Source organism: Pan paniscus, chromosome 5, assembly GCF_029289425.2.
Source record: "Pan paniscus chromosome 5, NHGRI_mPanPan1-v2.0_pri, whole genome shotgun sequence".
Classification (NCBI taxonomy): domain Eukaryota; kingdom Metazoa; phylum Chordata; class Mammalia; order Primates; family Hominidae; genus Pan; species Pan paniscus.
In genome coordinates this window covers 97,307,590-97,326,529 of record NC_073254.2, presented here as the reverse complement: position 1 = coordinate 97,326,529, position 18,940 = coordinate 97,307,590, and the positions used below count along the sequence as shown (strand labels likewise).

At 37.4% G+C, this 18,940-nt stretch overlaps 1 protein-coding gene across 3 annotated transcripts in view; it reads left to right on the top strand.

Moving 5' to 3' along the window:
• The window catches only part of LOC129398018 (putative uncharacterized protein CCDC28A-AS1), a 228,352-nt gene that overhangs the window by 96,109 nt on the left and 113,303 nt on the right, over positions 1–18,940 (top strand). For 2 of the 3 annotated variants that reach the window (XR_010112445.1, XR_010112446.1), the window contains one exon: positions 1,521–1,674. Coding sequence is in view for 1 of the 3 variants with exons in the window: in XM_063605389.1 (XP_063461459.1) it covers positions 1,521–1,539 (19 nt within the window). In the remaining 2 variants the exon portion in view is untranslated. Of the gene's footprint in view, positions 1–1,520; positions 1,675–18,940 lie in introns of those variants that run through there. The other variant, XM_063605389.1, reaches the window with a different exon arrangement.

Here is an 18,940-nt window from a genome sequence, read left to right as displayed (position 1 = left end):
TTATGGTGAAGAATGGGGGGGGATATTTGTGAGGAATTTAACTAGGAATTTGATTTTGGTCATGTTAAGCCTGAGATTCCCTAAGCAGTAAGCAAATAGAGATGGCAAGTAGAGTGGTGGAATATACTTCTTAGCCAGAACTTCAGAAGACAAGGCTGAATCAACGACATTAGAATTCACTAACGAGTTGGAGATAAAGGCATGGGACAGCATGAGGAGAAAAAGAGAAGAGACATAGGATCTAGTTCTAATTGAAAGCATCATTTAGTGGTTGTGTAGAGAAGGAGTCAATGAAAAAACATGAAAAAAGGTGACAGTGAGGTAGAAAAAAAATCATGAGAGGGTGCTGTTACAACAGCTGATAAAGATAAATGTTTCAAGTAGGAAGAGGTAATTAACTGTGATGAATATGGCAGACAAGTGTAGTAGTATTAGAAAAACGTCCATTTTTCTATGGTAATGTAGAGGTTCTTTGAGATAAGCAACATAAACTTTACATAAGCCTTTGTGAAGTAGGGGCAGTGCCAGATGGCAGTAGATTGAAGAGTAAAATGTAGAGGAGGAAGAAGAGAAAGTGTGCATAAGACAGATGGGTCTTTTGAGGTTTAGCTAGAAAGTAAGTGGGTGGTAGCTGGGATATTTTTATATACTTTTTTTAAGATTAAAGGGAAAAGAGTACAGTCTTACATTAATGCAAACAACTTAGTAGAGAAGGAGAACCTAATAATGTAGAATGAAAATAATAATAGAAGGGAAATAGTTCCTGAAAAGACAGAAAAAAATGAGATCCAGAGCAAAAATGGAGGGGGTTTAGCTCTTGAAAAGAGGACTCATTTTCAATCTAAGAAACGGATGAAAGATGAAAATTATGATAGCTTTTTATGTTTGCTATTAATGAGATTAGGGATATACTTTGAGTGGGTTTTAATCCCTCAATAGCACACAAAATAATATCACTAGCTGAGAGAGATAGAGATAGAGAGACAGAGACAGAGGTAGAGGTAGAGATAGAGATAAGAGAGAGATAAAATATTACATGGGGCTAAGACAAAGTTTCTGGGTTTGCTATCAACTGATATTTGGACATCAGTGGGATTAATGTGAAAGAGCCCATAAAGGAAGAAACTTAATAATGGTTAAAAAAATACTATTGCAGAAAGATTAATCTGGGAAAGTCATAAGAAATACATTGAAGGAATGGAAGAAAAATAAAACAAGAAATTATACTACTAAAATAATTTTGAACATGCAGTGCCATGGACTGAAATCAGAGGTGTAATTTGGGTAATAGAAGGTTGAGATAGATTTGAAAGGTCTTATAAAGTATAGATAAACAGTGCTTATGTATTACCTGGAGATGGTATTATAATTAAAAAATAAAAATCTGGATTTTAGTTTTATTTTATTATTTTAAGTGTTAAGATATGGTAGTATGGTGGTGCTATTGAAAGAAATTTAAACGTATAATGTAAGTTTTGTAGGGAGAAGATGGGTTAAAGTTTGAATGTGTTTTATTTTAGGACTAATAGTGAAACTTGAGAGTGATCACATATGGAGATGAAAGATTGAAAGACCTCTCGCTGAACATAATATAGAAGGTATAAAATAATCTCAAGTCCCCTCCATCTCAAAATCACAGCAGTAACAATGAAAACTAAACATAGCTGTACCAAGGTAACAAATAATCTCTTTGTTTTATTCCTTCCTTAATTCATTTATTTAATTAATATTTCTTAATTTCTTTATATGTTCATTATATGTTCAAAATCCTGTGATCTGCTTTTGTGAATGATGAGAAAAAGGGTGGGGGATAGTGAAGCAGGTATGACCCCTGCTCACTCTCACATAGCATATAGCTTTCAGTGTGGAGATAGATTAAACAAATGGTTACATAATTAGATACTTACATTTATAATAAGAGGTAATGAAGAGAAGTTTATAATTGTATGAGAGCACATAATGGGGTTACCTTTGTACTGTGAGTAGTTGGAAGAGACAAGAAAGTTGGAACTAAAAAGGTGAGAAGGAATTGGCTAGGTTAAGAGACAGCAGAGAGTTCTGTGCAGAGACAACAGTATGACACAGTCAAATAAGAAAGAGGGTTGGTGTGCCTTAGACGGAGAAAACAAGAAGAAAGGTCATGAGCTCTGTGACAGAAGTAAGGGGCTCAAATCTATAATTTTTTAAATTCATATTTGCATTTACAATGGCATAATGCATATCTCCATTTAGATTTTTTATTGGCTTCTGAACTACTGAGTGCATCAGAGTGAATTAATTAATTTCCCTCTCCTATGATATATTGATTAAAGGCATTAAAATCTATTAGTCATTCACACACACTCTAAAATCTGTTTATCTTTAATTTTTCTCCTTTATCCTTCACACTCAATGACTCACAGAGGATGATTCTACCTATGAAATTGTTTTTCCTGTGAAATTTGTCTTTTGTCAGAGAAAAGTGAATGTATTTTTTAGTTAAGTTTTTGTAACTTTGCATTTTCTACCTCCTAAGCATCTATAATTCTAACCTCTATTACCCAATTATCCAATGGGCTATGAGCCATATTTCATCTTGACACTCTTTGTATCTAGCATATAACATACATCTATTAATAGGTACCAAATGGTAAATATATATAAATATAAATATATATATATATATATATATGTATGTTGCATGAATGGAGGGAGTGTAGAATGAGAATTGTATGAATATTATCAATAGAAAATAGAAAGATTTGAAGGCAAGGCAGAATGTGAAATTGTTGGATAAGTGGTTCCCCACATTAAAATTGCTCAGGGGGCAGCTGTTGAAGTAATTTAAAAAAATCGATTCCCAACAGTTATGACAAGATACCTATATGACAACACACTCAAATCTTGTCATAAGAAATTTTTTATTTAACTGGTCTTGGTGAGGCATAGGAACAATAAATTATTTTCTTTCTTTATTGAAACTCTGATCACTTCTTAGCTCAATAACTCTTTATTGATTTTATTTGTCCCATCCCAAACTCATCTCTCCTAATGCATAGATGGGATGGGACAAATAAAAACAATAAAGGGTTATTGACTCGGGATAAAGGTACTCCATGGGTGATTTTAACATGTAATTCTTTCAGGGAACAACTTATCTAATTAATTTTACATTCTGCTTTGCCTTCAAATGTTTCTGTTTTCTATTGATAATATTCCCACAATTCTCATTCTACAGTTCTTCCATTCATTCAGTATACGTATTTATTTATCATTTCCAATCTTGGCATAAGTAATTCTGATTTAACTGGCCTTGGTGAGGCATAGGAACAGTTATATTAAAAAAAAATCCTCAAGTGGGTATGTTATACAGTCTTAGGTAAGAATCATTAGAATAGATGAGTTTGGGATGGGACAAATAAAACCAAAAGAGTTATTGAGCTAAGAAGTGATTAGAGTTTCAATGAAGAAAAAGTAATTTATTGATATAGCCAAAACACCTTACACTCTGGCCAACATACAGTGCTACAGAGAGAGAAACAGGAGTTTATATATTTTAAAAATCTGTTGGTGTTTATGTTTAAAAAGTCATCATCGAACTTTAAAGCAGCAATTTTACTTGTGCAGAGAGAAACAGATTACAGAGAAGTGGTAAAACTAGTAAGTCTTGGGAGAGTGAAGGGTTAATAAAATATGTTTAAGAAATTTAAGTAATTTGAGAGAAACTGGTTGTTAGCGTGAAGAAGCGATCATTGAAAGATTTTAATTTTTTTTCTTGTAGTACCGATCTAATATATTGGAAAACATGGTAGGAAATAGTAAAGAGAGAGAAATTATTTAGGGTCAAGTATCTCAGAGGAAGTGGCAGAGTATAGTATTTAGGGCAGATGTACAAGTTAACCTTGGGAAATAGAAGGGAATTTGTCATTTTATCTCTTAGTGAAGTGGACAAAGGAGTGACTCAGAATTTAAAGACAGAGAAGTATATTTTGTGTAACAATTATGAAAATTGTACTAAATAATTGTATTATTCAGGGTTATCCATAGAAACATAACCAATAGGATATATAGTATATATATGTGTGTGTGTGTGTGTGTGTGTGTCTGTGTATGAGGAAATTTATTATAGAAATCTGTTCACAAAATTATGATGGCCAAGATGTCCCACAATATGCTGTCTTCAAGCTGGAGAACGAAGAAAGTCGGTGGTGTAATTTAGCCTGAGGTTAAAGGCCTGAGAACCCAGTGGGTAAAAGGACTGCTGGTGTAAGTCCCTGAAACCAAAGGCTCCGGAACCTGGAGTCCTGATACTCTCTTACACAGGAAAAGATGGATGCACCAGCTCAAGAAGAGAGAGAGAGAGAATTTGCCCTTCCTCACAGATTGGATGATGTCCATCCACATTAGTGATAGTGGATGGATCTTCTTTACTCAATCTACTGACTCAAATTCTAATGTCTTACAGGAACACCCTTGCAGACACACTGAGAAATGTTTTCATCAACTATCTGGGTATTCTTTAGCTCAATCAAGTTGACACATAAAATTAGCTACCACCACACATTCTTAAACTTAAGGAGTCCTTTCTGGAATGCAACTCTGCACACTTGAAATTTTAATGAATGTTAAAATCTTCTGGTACTGGGCTGAGGAATCACTTATTATGAAAAAGTTTGATGACATTCTGCAACAAAAATTTCCGAACTTTATTCAGATAATTTTTAAATGGCTTTGCCTTCTATGTTATGAGCAACATTTACACCCAAAATTGTGTTTAAAATTTCCGTAACTTGGAATGATTTATTTTTCTCAGCTAAGAATGTTTAAATTTCTAAGTGAGGCAAGCTTAGGGTCTGGGCTCCAAGATAGGAATGTGTTGAAAACAAATGAAGAGAATTTGAGATGATTTTGCAACTACTGAGAGTATATTGGTGTTATGAGTGTGTTGTTTAAAATGTAGGGTTGTAACAGATAGCACCTCTCCTTGATCCTCTTGATCCTGAGACCACTAAGTTTAGCTGATTGTCTTAGTCTGATTGTCTTTGTTTTCTGTTTCTATAAAGGAATACCTGAGGCTGGGTAATTTATAAAGAAAAGAGGTCTATTTGGCTCATGGTTCTGCAGGCTGCACAAAAAGCATGGTGCCAGCACCTGCTTCTGATGAGGGCCTCGGGCTGCTTCCACTCATTGCGGAAAGGAAGGGTGTGCAGAGACCACATGGTGATAAAGGAAGTAGGCGAGAAGGGAGGGAGATACTGAGCTCTTTATAACTTTAGTTTCCAAGGAAACTGATAGGACAACTCACTCACTCTTGAGGGATGGCGTTAATCTAATATTTATGGGGTATCTGACCCCATGACCAAACACCTCCAGTTAGGCCCCGCCTCAAGCACTGTGGATCAAATTTTGGCATGAAGTTTGGAGGGTCAAACATCCAATCTATAGCACTGATTAAAGACTTAGAGGCAGGCCTTGGGGTGCTCTTGACATAAGATGATTTCTCCCTTGATGACTCTACTGGCTTATACCAATTTCATGGAATCAGTATTGGTTGCCATTCAAATGTTGCATTGACTGGATAGAGTAGCCACTTGTTAAGGATGTAAGGTTGGATCTGAAAGCTTTGTGTGGAGAAAATATTTAGAGTCCCCAGAAAAACTGAAAGTAATAAAAGAGGGAGTAAATTTTCATCATTTTGGTAAATATGGTAAAATTTAGTGGAGTTGATTGCCAATAATTACAAATAGAACCAAGAATAAGTCTTTCAATTTTTGGCATAGCTACCATTACTTGGCGATAATGTGCTTAGATGAGATTTTTAAGAGGAATCTCATTTATAAAACAAGATCTGTCCCCACATGCCTTGTAGTGCTATTTAGTATGTTGAAAGGTGACCTCAGATATTGCTAATACAGGCCATTGGTTGGGATTTTCTTTTTTAAAGCTGCAGGCGTAGAGAGAACATAAAATTACCCTGTAAAGCTGTGTTTTTGGTAAAGTATGTTGGAATATTCCATACTAATTTTGCTGTAGTAAGTATATGAACCATTTTTCTCTTATCATATGTACCAGACACCAATGTGCACCAGTGAAATGACTCTGGGCAAACACAATGGATAAATTCTATCTATCCCTTGAGAAGAAGTGTAATATAATAGTTAATGACATATACTCTGGAACAAAACCACTTAGCTTTAAATTCTGTCTCTGTCACATACCAGCTGAGTGATCTTGGCAACATCATTTTATTACTTTGGGTATCAGTTTTCTCATTTTAAAATGAAGGTGATACTATATTTACCATACAGGGTTGTTGGTGAAATTAATACATATAAATATTCATGTTCAATGTATTATAGCACTAAGAGCAGTGTCTGTGGGAGAGCAAGCACAAAGGAATGTTTTACTGTCATGTTGATAAGAACGGGGGGCAAGAATAAGCTTTTGGGTTTTAAACGGTGCCTCCTTGAATCATAACTAGAAATTTTTGCAACAGCTCCTGAATACCTTCCTTGATTAAAGTCCAATTTAATTCCCAGCCTGTATCTCAGTTTATTTATTTTTTTATTATCTCAATCTGTTGGTACCGCTGTCAGAATTTGCTTTTTGCTTCTGTGATTCTTCTTTTGATTCCTGGTATAGTCTGAATGTTAGTGCCTCTCCACCCCCAATTTATACATCAAAACCTAATCCTCAGTGTGATAGGATCCTCAATGTGTATTAGAAGTCAGGGCATTTGGGTAGTGATTAGTCATTAAGTCAGATCCCTCATGAATGGGACTAGTGCCTTTATAAAAGAGACCCAAAAGAGCTATCTCGCCTTTCCACCATGTGAGGACATAGTGAGAGGCACCTAATACAAGGGCCCTCGCCAGACACCAGATCTGCTGTGCCATGGCCTGGACTTCCCAGCTTCCATAACTGAAAAATAAATATTTGTTTATAAGTTACCAACTTTCTAGTGTTTTTGTTATAGCACCCTAAACAGACTAAGACAATTCCTCATCAAGGACTTTTCTTGTATCTACCTCATATCTTCTAAATTGTACTCACTTTGTAATGTATCCACTTCAGATGCTTGGGAGAGCTGGCATTTAGCTGACCCAACAGGCAGAACATTAATGAAAACAGATGAGGGTCAAAGATTATTCCCACTTGGAGGCCAAGTGTCCTGATTAGAACTGAAATTCCTTATTCCCTTTCTTAATAAGAACATAGGGCTCTAGTAAAGAGGGTTGTTGGTTTAATGAACTTTTACTGGAGCACCTTTGGCTCCAATAGTGTGTACACTCCGCTAGCAGGGATGTTGTCTCATGGCACTCACCAGTAAGTAGGCAGGCATAATCATAGTCCTGAAGTGCAGGCAACATAGTGATTAAGCAGTCAGTCTCCATAACCAGATGGCTTAGATGCCAATACTGACTCCTTCACAGCCCTGCTCAGTGACTTTGGATAGGGTACCTAAGCCATCAAATAATCTGCTCGGTTTTCTCATCTATAAAATGGAGGATAATTATATTTTCCTCTGAAGGTATTCTGAAGATAAAATGAATTCATGGATGGAAAATAGGGCTTTACATATGGGTTACTCACTGTTACTATTAAATAAATACTTGATATTCTTTGTAGAATTAACTTATTAGCCCTGCACCCCTTTTAGAGTGTGTGTGGAAACGGTCATGGCAACCCACAGGATTTGTGAGCAGTGAACACATCACCACCCTAGGTACTAAAGGAAATGGTGAGATGATGGCACTAATGCTAGTGAAAAGTTGAACAAGAACAATGGGTACCCGGTTGACCTTTGTGGCAAGGCTCCAGCAGGAGGCAGCACCTGCTATGCCCATCTCAATGAACACCTGCTTTCGTTTTACGACAGATGTGTGACTGCTCCAAAGTTTGGCTGTAAAAACTATCCTGAACCCTTAAAGCATGATATAGAGGCAATCTTGCCTGTCTACCAATGGAAGACAATCTGGCCTCAAATCTTCTTCACAGCCCCTGGAAAAGTGTGACATTCCTCATGGTGGGGCTTACATCCTAGGATGCCCATACACAGAGTGGCCTGTTTTACTGTCACCGTGTAGTGTAGCATGGTACTATGTCCAGTCCCCAACCCCACTGCCAGTAGGTTATGAACACTTTCACTCCATGACATTCTGTTGCCATTAAAATGTTTTTGAAGAGGGTATAACAGTATGGGAACTTTATGTTATAAACCAAGTGAGAGAAAGTATGAAGTTTTCTAAAACAGTATTATTTTTTATTTCTTACTCCACTCTTGAAAAAATGATAAACTCACCTCTCTTGTATGTGCCTATTTTCATCACCATACAGATAAGTACATTTTAAGTCACATATTGCTTTTTTAAAAATGGCATTTTAAATTAGAAATAAATTCCTCAAGGGCAGATATAAAATCTCACTTATTTTTCTACTCCAAGCCCTAATACAATGCCTCACATATAGCAGTTATCCAATGAAAGTTTACTGAGTGAATAAATAAATGAACAAAAATGTTTGCCATTGAGATATGGAATTAACCTGAGTGTCCATCAACAAAAGAATAGATAGGCCGGGTGCGGTGGCTCACACCTGTAATCCTAGCACTTTGGGAGGCCGAGGCAGGCGGCTCACTAGGTCAGGAGATCGAGACCATCCTGGCTAACACGGTGAAACCCCGTCTCTACTAAAAATACAAAAAAATTAGCCAGGCATCATGGTGGGCGCCTGTAGTCCCAGCTACTCGCGAGGCTGAGGCAGGAGAATGGCGTGAACTGGCGAGGTGGAGCTTGCAGTGAGCGGAGATCACACCACTGCACTCCAGCCTGGGCAACAGAGTGAGATTCCGTCTCAAAAAAAAAAAAAAAAAATAAATAAATAAATAAAAGAATGGATAAAGACATTGTAGTATATATACACAGTGGAATACTATTCAGCCACAGAAAAGAACAAAATCTAGTCATTATCATCAACATGAATAAACCTGGAAAGCATTATGTTAAGTGAAATAAATCAGTCACAGAAAGACACATGCCACACCATCTCACTCATAAGTGGAATCAAAGAGTTGATCTCATAGAAATAGAGAGTAGAATGATGGTTACCAGAGGCTGGGATGGCTATCAGGGAGGGGAGGATCTAGAGAGGTTGATCAAAGGATACGTAATTACGGTAAAATAGGAGGATTGAATTTTGAGAGATCTATTGTACAGCAAGGTGATAATAGTTAATGATAATATATTCTTGAAAAATATAAAATTAGGAAACATTGAGTGCTCTTATCACAAAAATTATAACTATGCGAGACAATGCATTTGTTCATTAGCTAGGTTTAACCATTCCACTATATATATATTATATATATGTATATATATACACACACACACACACAGAAATATGTTATTTGTATGTGTTATCTGTCAAATTTAAAAAATAAATTAAGGAACAATTTTATTTTTAACATCTGACAATGTTATCTGTCAAATTAAATTTAAAAAATAAATTAAGGAACAATTTTATTTTTATGTATTTTCAATATCATTCTTAGAAACATGGAAATAACCTCTTTGTTTCCTTTTGTCCTAAGTCTCGGTGGTCAGTTTCTTTTTATAAACTCACATAAATTAGACTAAATAACATCTTTTTTTCTGTGGAAAAATGGTATTACTGTTCAGACTCATGGGCCTCATTGTCATTACATCACCAATCTATACACATTTAGCTCCTTAGGCCTAACTTGGAAATTGATGTTTCCCCTCCCTAGTCATTTCTGTTGCCTGTCTCTCGCACTCTTGATGAGGCTGTATTACCTCAGACACTGTTATCTGATGCAGTCTCCCCAGAGTTTTGTAGGAAAAGGCTATTACTTTCCCATCCTAGGATCTAATGTCTCTTCATATGCAGCCTTGAAAATCACTGCCTGTCTGGGTACTGTATTACATTGTGTGCAATTCTAATTTGTCTTCAGTTTTCAGCCATTTGTCTCCTTTGGTGATACTGATTTCTGGAGCAATTCTGCTCTTTGACTTCAGACTATTTTCCTGAGGTCTATTCTTGTTTGTTCTCTTCAGCATTTATGGAGAATTTTAGAAGTTAGCATTCACAGTCTTATATACACTCACTTTAGGATAAGTCTCACATCTTTGAAATATTAACAGCTCTTTTCATTTCACCACAAGTAACAGAAATGTACAACAAACCTCTCTAAGATGAATGAATTTTCTGTGCAAACTAAATTAGGAAAATGCACTAGGGAAGCTGGGGTGGAGATGATGATTACAAAAATCTCGACCTCTTTATATGCCCTTGGACAAGTCAATTGACTTTCTAAAATCTCATCTTGCAAATTTGTATAGAAGGTAAAAAAATGCTTCTTAAAATCCTTATCCACAACCTATTTCATATACTTGTTATAAGGATCAATTGAAATATTGGCTATAAATATTTTACAAAGACTTCACAAAGGTGAGTTTAGTTCAGGATAAAGAAGCAGTGATCATGTTCAATATAATTTAAGTTAAATGTTAAGAAGAGTTAACAATGAATTAAATGAAATAATCACTAATGCCGACTGCCGGTTGAAGTTTTGTTTTTGTTTGTTTGTTTACAGTTTTCCAATTGTGCCTGCATCATAGTCACCTGCATGTTCACTAAAAGGGGTTGCTATTCACTGAGGTTGCTCTTAGATGTGTCCTATCTCCTAAAAATTAAAAACATCTATAAGAATTTAAAAGTACTCAATCAGGCCGGGCTTGGTGGCTCACCCCTGTAATACCAGCACTCTGGGAGGCTGAGTTGGGCTGATCACCTGATGTCAGGAGTTCAAGATCAGCCTGGCCAACTGGTGAAACCCCTTCTCTACAAAAATACAAAAATTAGCTGGGCATAATGACAGGTGCCTACAGTCCCAGCTACTTGGGGGGCTGAGGCAGGAGAATCACTTGAACCTGGGAGGTGGAGGTTGCAGTGAGCCGAGATCACACTCCAGCCTGGGCGACAGAGTGAGACTCCATTTCAAAAAATATAGATTAATTAAAAAAATAAAAGTACTCAATCAGATAGACCTGGTTTGAATCTCAGCTCCACTGCTTATTAGCTTACATGTGGTTGGAAGAGTCATTTAATTTCCACTGTCAGTTTCCTCAACTATAACATGAGCACAATGTGTCATCATCTGGGTGAAGATTGAAGGAGAATGCAAGCCAAGCCATGAAAACAATGTCTGGCACATATTTAGTCTCAATAAATATGTGCTATTCCTAAATATCCTTTTAGATACATTTGACTATGAGCATTCCTGGACTTATCCATCTATCACTGGAAAAATGGCTGTGTATTCCTTTCTTTCTTCATGTGGTAGGTTTCTATGTTGGATGCTGGTGGTATATAAATGAATTAAATTGAATGTGCATTCACTAGCTAGGACTTGAACTTGTTCATTGGTGTTCCTACTGACTAACACTGCACCTGGTGCATAGTCCTTACTCAATAGTTTTTTTTTTTAATTAAATGACTTAATGTCTCATCATGCTTTCAGCTGAGCAATGGAGATGATTATGTAAACAATTTTACGAAGTGCACTGCAACAAGTGCTATAACTTAGGTGTCTTCTTCTCGATTTAATTTTGTTTCTTCAGCTATTCTATTATTGTTTATCTAAATTTTATTTTCTTCCCTTTTAATTTTTCCTGTTATGGCATCATTGTTTTTGGTTCTTAGGCTTTTCCAACACTTGCAGTGTCTCCTTATTTTGTATCATGTAAAAATTTCATTAACTTGGTGTTTATTTCCTCTGCCTGACATTGAATAAAAATAATTTCATACAACAGTTACTGAGACCCACACTCATTCAACAACTGTCCTTCCTAGCCTGTTAAACACATTTTATTATTTGCTTTGATCTCTGGCCTTTGAGCAAGTTTGAATTTTCACAATTAGAATTTTATCACAGGCAATTTTTAAAACATTTTTCGGGAACATTCTTAGGGAGAAATTTATGAGACCTACCACTGTAGGTGTGTGTGTGTGTGTGTGTGTGTGTTTGTATATGTGAGTGTGTGTGTGTGTGTGAGAGAGAGAGAGGGAGAGAGAGAGAGGGTCATGTAAATCTTAATTGTGTTGAATGTCTTATGTTTAATACTAATCATGTGATAAAATCATCTCAAGGGAAACTTTTTAAAAGCAGAATATATGTTAGATTATGAATGAGGATGTTCAGTCTCAAAATAATATTAGCTAATATTTTTTGAATATTGCAGATTGTCAGGTATTGCTTTAGGTGATTTTATAAATTAAATAAACATTTTTATGAATCAATTTGAGAATTTTCATTCATTTACAGATAAATAATTTGGGGTACAAATCAGTTAAAGAAGTTATGCTACATCACAGAGCTGGTGAACACATGGCAGAACTGGGATTCCAATTCCCATATGTGGGCTGCTGGGCTCATTTTCTTCTCTACTAGAATTTTTAGCTTTTATAATTTTGGCTGTCCAGAGTTCAGTATTTCTGTTTCTGTTAAGAGCAACTTGATTTAGCTTTGGGCACCACCCTAGACTCATTGATGAAAGACTCAGTAGGTCTATCCATCAGGCTTCCTGACCTCTCTTTACGAAGAGATTTGTGTGTGACCCAAGAGCAATCACACTCTTTCTTTCCAAAACTTTTATCTAGATTGCAGAAACAAAGACTGAAAATGACTGGAGTTGATTCACCATGAAGGCAACAACCTGAAGAGACTTTCCATTAGTTCCTGCTTTTAAGTCTCTAAAGCATCTCTGAGCTTTGAACTTCCAAAGTATGGTTTTCATCATTTTCTTCAGTTCTGTGAGATTCTGGAGTAAACCTGTGGATTATGATCAAATGGGTTATGCACTGCCCAACTGCAGAGGGTACGAGCCTCGGGCAAAGGCAGCCTTGTCCCTCACATCCTATCAGCACACTACTTTTGGGTGAAATGAGTTGCAATCAGTATCTATTGCTTGCAATTAACGAACCCTAATTAGTGTTCCAGGATACAGTGGCTGTTATGGACTAAAGTGTGTATGCATTAGAGCCTTAATCCCCAAAGTGATTGTACGTGCAGAATCAGCCTTCAGGGAGGTAATAAAGGTTACATGAGTTCATAAGGGTGGGGCTGCAATCCAATAGGACTCTTGTTCTCATCAGAAGAGGAAGAGACACTAGAAATATCTCTCTCTCTCTGTCTTTTGTACACACTCAGAGGAAAGGCCATATGAGGACATAGCAAGAAGGTGGCTGTATACAAGTCAGGAAAAGAGGCTTCAGCAGAAGCCCACCCTGACCAAGCATCTTGAACTTGGACTTCATAATTGTGAGAAAACAAACTTCTGCTGTTTAAACCACCTGGTCTATGGTATTTTGTTACGGTATTCCCAGAAACCCATGAATGTTGGCACCACAAAGTGCGGTGCTACTGTAATAAATGTCTAAAAATGTGGAGTACTTTGGAACTAGGTGCTGAGTGCAGGCTGAAAGAGTTTTGAGGTGCATGCTAGAAAAAGCCTATGGTGCTTTGAAGGGACTCTTCCTAGAAATATAAATGCTAAGGGTGATTCTAGTGAGGTCTCAGGTGGAAGTGAAAAACATGTTATTAGAAGCTGAAGGAAAGACATTCTTTTCATACAGTGGCAAAGAATTTGGATGAACTATTTGTTTTTTATTATTTTGGAGAAGAGAGAACATGTTTTCTAGACGTGTTGATAATCTGGCCTTATTTCTCTTTAGTTCTTAGAGTAAAATGCAAAAGGAGAGAGAGAAACTGAAAAATTTCTTGGCTGGGTGTGGTGGCTCACTCTTGTACTCTCAGGACTTTGGGAGGCCAAGGCAAGATCGCTTGAACTCGGGAGTTTGAGACCAGCCTGGGCAGCATAGCAAGGCCCTGTATCTACAAAAAAAATAGAAAAAAAAAATAGTCAGGCCTGTTGGTAGCATGCACTTGTGGTCCCAGCTACTTGGGAGGCTGAGGCAGAAGGATCACTTGAGCCCAGAAGATCGAGATTGCAGTGAGCTGAGCCACTGTACTCCAGCCTGGGTGACAAACCAAGATCCTGTCTCAATTTAAAAGAAAGAAAAAGAGAGATAGAAAGAAGGAAGGAAGGAAAGAGAGAGAGAGAAAGAAAGAAAGAGAGAGAGGAAGGAAGGAAGGAAGGAGAAAGAAAGAAAAGAGAAAGAAAGAAAGAAAGAGAAAGAAAGAAAGGAAGAAAATGAAAAAAAAAAAAAAAGCTGTTAAAGTGGAACCAGAACTTGAAGATCTGGAAAATCTATCATTCTATCCATATTGCAAAAAAATGAGAAAATGTTTTCCAGAGAGAACATCAAAGATGGCTGGACAATCAGTCCATAGGGAGATTATCCATGGAGTTAATCACCCATCTAAGCAGCACCAGCAATAGAGGTGGAATTACATTAGCTAAGACACTGCCAGTTTGGACTGAAGGGAAGATAAAAAGATGAAATAAAAAAAGGCTTTCAGGCATCTGAGATTCCACAGGACTGGACAATAGAGCTATTGGGCTCCAACATGCTTTATCTTTCAAGAAAACGGAATCCCCAGTGGTTATCAGAGCTACCACTCTCACTACACTCCTGGAGGGCAAGTCTCAGTTTCATAGGGTGGGACCTCCTACTTGGTTTTAGCAGGCCAAGCCATATCTGCCCAGTGCCCCAAGAGCAAGACCTCTGCCCAGAACTGAGGGGGCAAGGCTGCAGTCTTGGGCTGTGGGAGTGATGTTGCCACTGGACTGGGCCTGCAGGAAGAGCATCAAGACAAAGAGGAATATTATTGAGCTTTAAGATCTAGAATAATTTGCCTTTCTAGATTTTGGACTTTCTTGGGACCGGTCATCCCTTTCTTTTTTCTGATTTCTTCCTTTTGAAATGACAATATATATCCTACACCTGTCCTGTCACCGTAGTTTGGAATCATATAATGTGTCTAGTTAAAAAGTTTAGAGATAGAAACTGTAATTTTGCCTCAGAATGAATCATACCTAAAGTCTCACCCATACCTGACTTAGATAATATTTAGATGAGACTTTGAACTTGGAATTGATGCTTGAATTCGTTAAGACTTTTGTGGCTGTTGGTATGAGGTGAATGTATTTTGCATGTGGGAAGGACATGAATTAGGGTAGGAAGCAGAGAAATGTGCTATGAACTGAGTGGTGCCCCCTCCCCATTCATATATTAAAGCCTGAACCCCCAGTGTGACTGTTTTTGGAGGTAGAGCCTTTAAGAAGGTAATTAAGATTAAATAAGGTCATGAGAGTAGCACCCTAATCCAACAGGACTGGTGTCTTTTTTTTTTTTTATGCTTTAAGTTCTAGGGTACATGTGCACAATGTGCAGGTTTGTTACATATGTATACATGCACCATGTCGGTGTGCTGCACCCATTAACTCGTCATTTACATTAGGTATATCTCCTAATGCTATCCCTCCCTGCTCCGCCCACCCCATGACAGGCCCTGGTGTGTGATGTTCCCCACCCTGTGTCCAAGTGTTTACATTGTTCAATTCCCACCTATGAATGAGAACATGCAGTGTTTGGCTTTTTGTCCTTGCGATAGTTTGCTGAGAATGATGGTTTCCAGCTTCATCCATGTTCCTACAAAGGACATGAACTCATCCTTTTTTATGGCTGCATAGTATTCCATGGTGTATATGTGCCACATTTTCTTAATCCAGTCTATCATTGATGGACATTTGGGTTGGTTCCAAGTCTTTGCTATTATGAATAGTGCCGCAATAAACATACGTGTGCATGTGTCTTTATAGCAGCTTGATTTATAATCCTTTGGGTATATACCCAGTAGTGGGATGGCTGGGTCAAATGGTACTTCTAGTTCTAGATCCTTGAGGCATCACCACACTGTCTTCCACAATGGTTGAACTAGTTTACAGTCCCACCGACAGTGTAAAAGTGTTCCTATTTCTCCACATCCTCTCCAGCACCAGTACCTGTTGTTTCCTGACTTTTTAATGATCGCCATTCTAACTGGTTTGAGATGGTATCTCATTGTGGTTTTGATTTGCATTTCTCTGATGGCCAGTGATGATGAGCATTTTTTCATGTGTCTGTTGGCTGCATAAATGTCTTCTTTTGAGAAGTCTCTGTTCGTATCCTTCACCCACTTGTTGATGGGGTTGTTTGTTTTTTTCTTGTAAATTTGTTTGAGTCCTTTGTAGATTCTGGATATTAGCCCTTTGTCAGATGAGTAGATTGCAAACATTTTCTCCCATTCTGTAGGTTGCCTGTTCACTCTGATGGTAGTTTCTTTTGCTGTGCAGAAGCTCTTCAGTTTAATTAGATCCCATTTGTCAATTTTGGCTTTTGTTGCCATTGCTTTTGGTGTTTTAGACATGAAGTCCTTTCCCATGCCTGTGTCCTGAATGGTATTGCCTAGGTTTTCTTCTAGGGTTTTTATGGTTTTAGGTCTAACGTTTAAGTCTCTAATCGAACTTCAATTAATTTTTGTATAAGGTGTAAGGAAGGGATCCAGTTTCAGCTTTCTACGTATGGCTAGCCAGTTTCCCCAGCACCATTTATTAAATAGGGAATCCTTTCCCCATTTCTTGTTTTTGTCAGGTTTGTCAAAGATCAGATGGTTGTAGATGTATGGTATTATTTCTGAGGTCTGTGTTCTGTTCCATTGGTCTATATCTCTGTTTTGGTACCCGTACCATGCTGTTTTGGTTACTGTAGCCTTGTAGTATAGTTTGAAGTCAGGTAGCGTGATGTCTCCAGCTTTGTTCTTTTGGCTTAGGATTGTCTTGGCAATGCGGGCCCTTTTTTGGTTCCATATGAGCTTTAAAGTAGTTTTTTCCAATTCTGTGAAGAAAGTCATTGGTAGCTTGATGGGGATGGCATTGAATCTGTAAATTACCTTGGGCAGTATGGCCATTTTCATGATCTTGATTCTTTCTATCCATGAGCATGGAATGTTCTTCCATTTGTTTGTGTCCTGTTTTATTTCGTTGGGCAGTGGTTTGTAGTTCTCCTTGAAGAGGTCCTTCACATCCCTTGTAAGTTGGATTCCTAGGTATTTTATTCTCTTTGAAGCAATTGTGAATGGGAGTTCACTCATGATTTGGCTCTCTGTTTGTCTGCTATTGGTATATAAGAATGCTTGTTATTTTTGCACATTGATTTTGTATCCTGAGACTTTGCTGAAGTTGCTTATCAGCTTAAGGAGATTTTGGGCTGAGACGATGGGATGTTCTAAATATACAATCATGTCATCTGCAAACAGGGACAATTTGACTTCCTCTTTTCCTAATTGATAACCTTCATTTCTTTCTCCTGCCTGATTGCCCTGGCCAGAACTTCCAACACTATGTTGAATAGGAGTGGTGAAAGAGGACAGTCTTGTGCCAGTTTTCAAAGGGAATGCTTCCAGTTTTTGCCCATTCAGTGTGATATTGGCTGTGGGTTTGTCATAAATAGCTCTTATTATTTTGAGATACGTCCCATCAATACCTAATTTATTGAGTTGTTAGCATGAAGGGCTGTTGAATTTTGTCAAAGGCCTTTTCTGCATCTATTGAGATAATCATGTGGTTTTTGTCTTTGGTTCCGTTTATATGCTGGATAAAGTTTATTGATTTGCATATGTTGAACCAGCCTTGCATCCCAGGGATGAAGCCCACTTGATCATGGTGGATAAGCTTTTTGATGTGCTGCTGGATTCGGTTTTCCAGTATTTTATTGAGGATTTTTGCATTGATGTTCCTCAGGGATATTGGTCTAAAATTCTCTTTTTTTTTGGTGTGTCTCTGTCAGGCTTTGGTATCAGGATGATGCTGGCCTCATAAAATGAATTAGGGAGGATTCTCTCTTTTTCTATTGATTGGAATCGTTTTAGAAGGAATGGCACCAGCTCCTCCTTGTATCTCTGATAGAATTCAGCTGTGAATCCATCTGGTCCTGGACTTTTTTTGTTTGGTAGTCTATTAATTATTGCCTCAATTTCAGAGCCTGTTATTGGTCTATTCAGGGATTCAACTTCTTCCTGGTTTAGTCTTGGGAGGGTGTATGTGTCCAGGAATTTATCCGTTTCTTCTAGATTTTCTAGTTTATTTGCGTAGAGGTGTTTATAGTATTCTCTGATGGTAGTTTGTATTTCTGTGGGATTGGTGGTGATATCCCCTTTATCATTTATTATTGCATCTATTTGATTCTTCTCTCTTTTCTTCTTTATTAGTCTTGCTAGCAGTCTATCAATTTTGTTGATCTTTTCAAAAAACCAGCTCCTGGATTCATTGATTTTTTGAAGGGTTTTTTGTGTCTCTATCTCCTTCAGTTCTGCTCTGATCTTAGTTATTTCTTGTCTTCTGCTAGCTTTTGAATGTGTTTGCTCTTGCTTCTCTAGTTCTTTTAATTGTGATGTTAGGGTGTCAATTTTAGATCTTTCCTGCTTTCTCTTGTGGGCATTTAGTGCAATAAATTTCCCTCTACACACTGCTTTAAATATGTCCCAGAGATTCTGGTATGTTGTGTCTTTGTCCTCATTGGTTTCAAAGAACATCTTTATTTCTGCCTTCATTTTGTTATGTACCCAGTGGTCATTCAGGAGTAAGTTGTTCAGTTTACATGTAGCTGAGCGGTTTTGAGTGAGTTTCTTAATCCTGAGTTCTAGTTTGATTACACTGTGGTCTGAGAGACAGTTTGTTATAATTTCTGTTCTTTTACATTTGCTGAGGAGTGCTTTACTTCCAACTATGTGGTCAATTTTGGAATATGTGTGATGTGGTGCTGAGAAGAATGTATATTCTTTTGATTTGGGGTGGAGAGTTATGTAGATGTCTATTAGGTCCACTTGGTGCAGAGCTGAGTTCAATTCCTGGATATCCTTGTTAACTTTGTGTGCGGTGGATCTGTCTAATGTTGACAGTGGGGTGTTAAAGTCTCCCGTTACTATTGTGTGGGAGTCTAA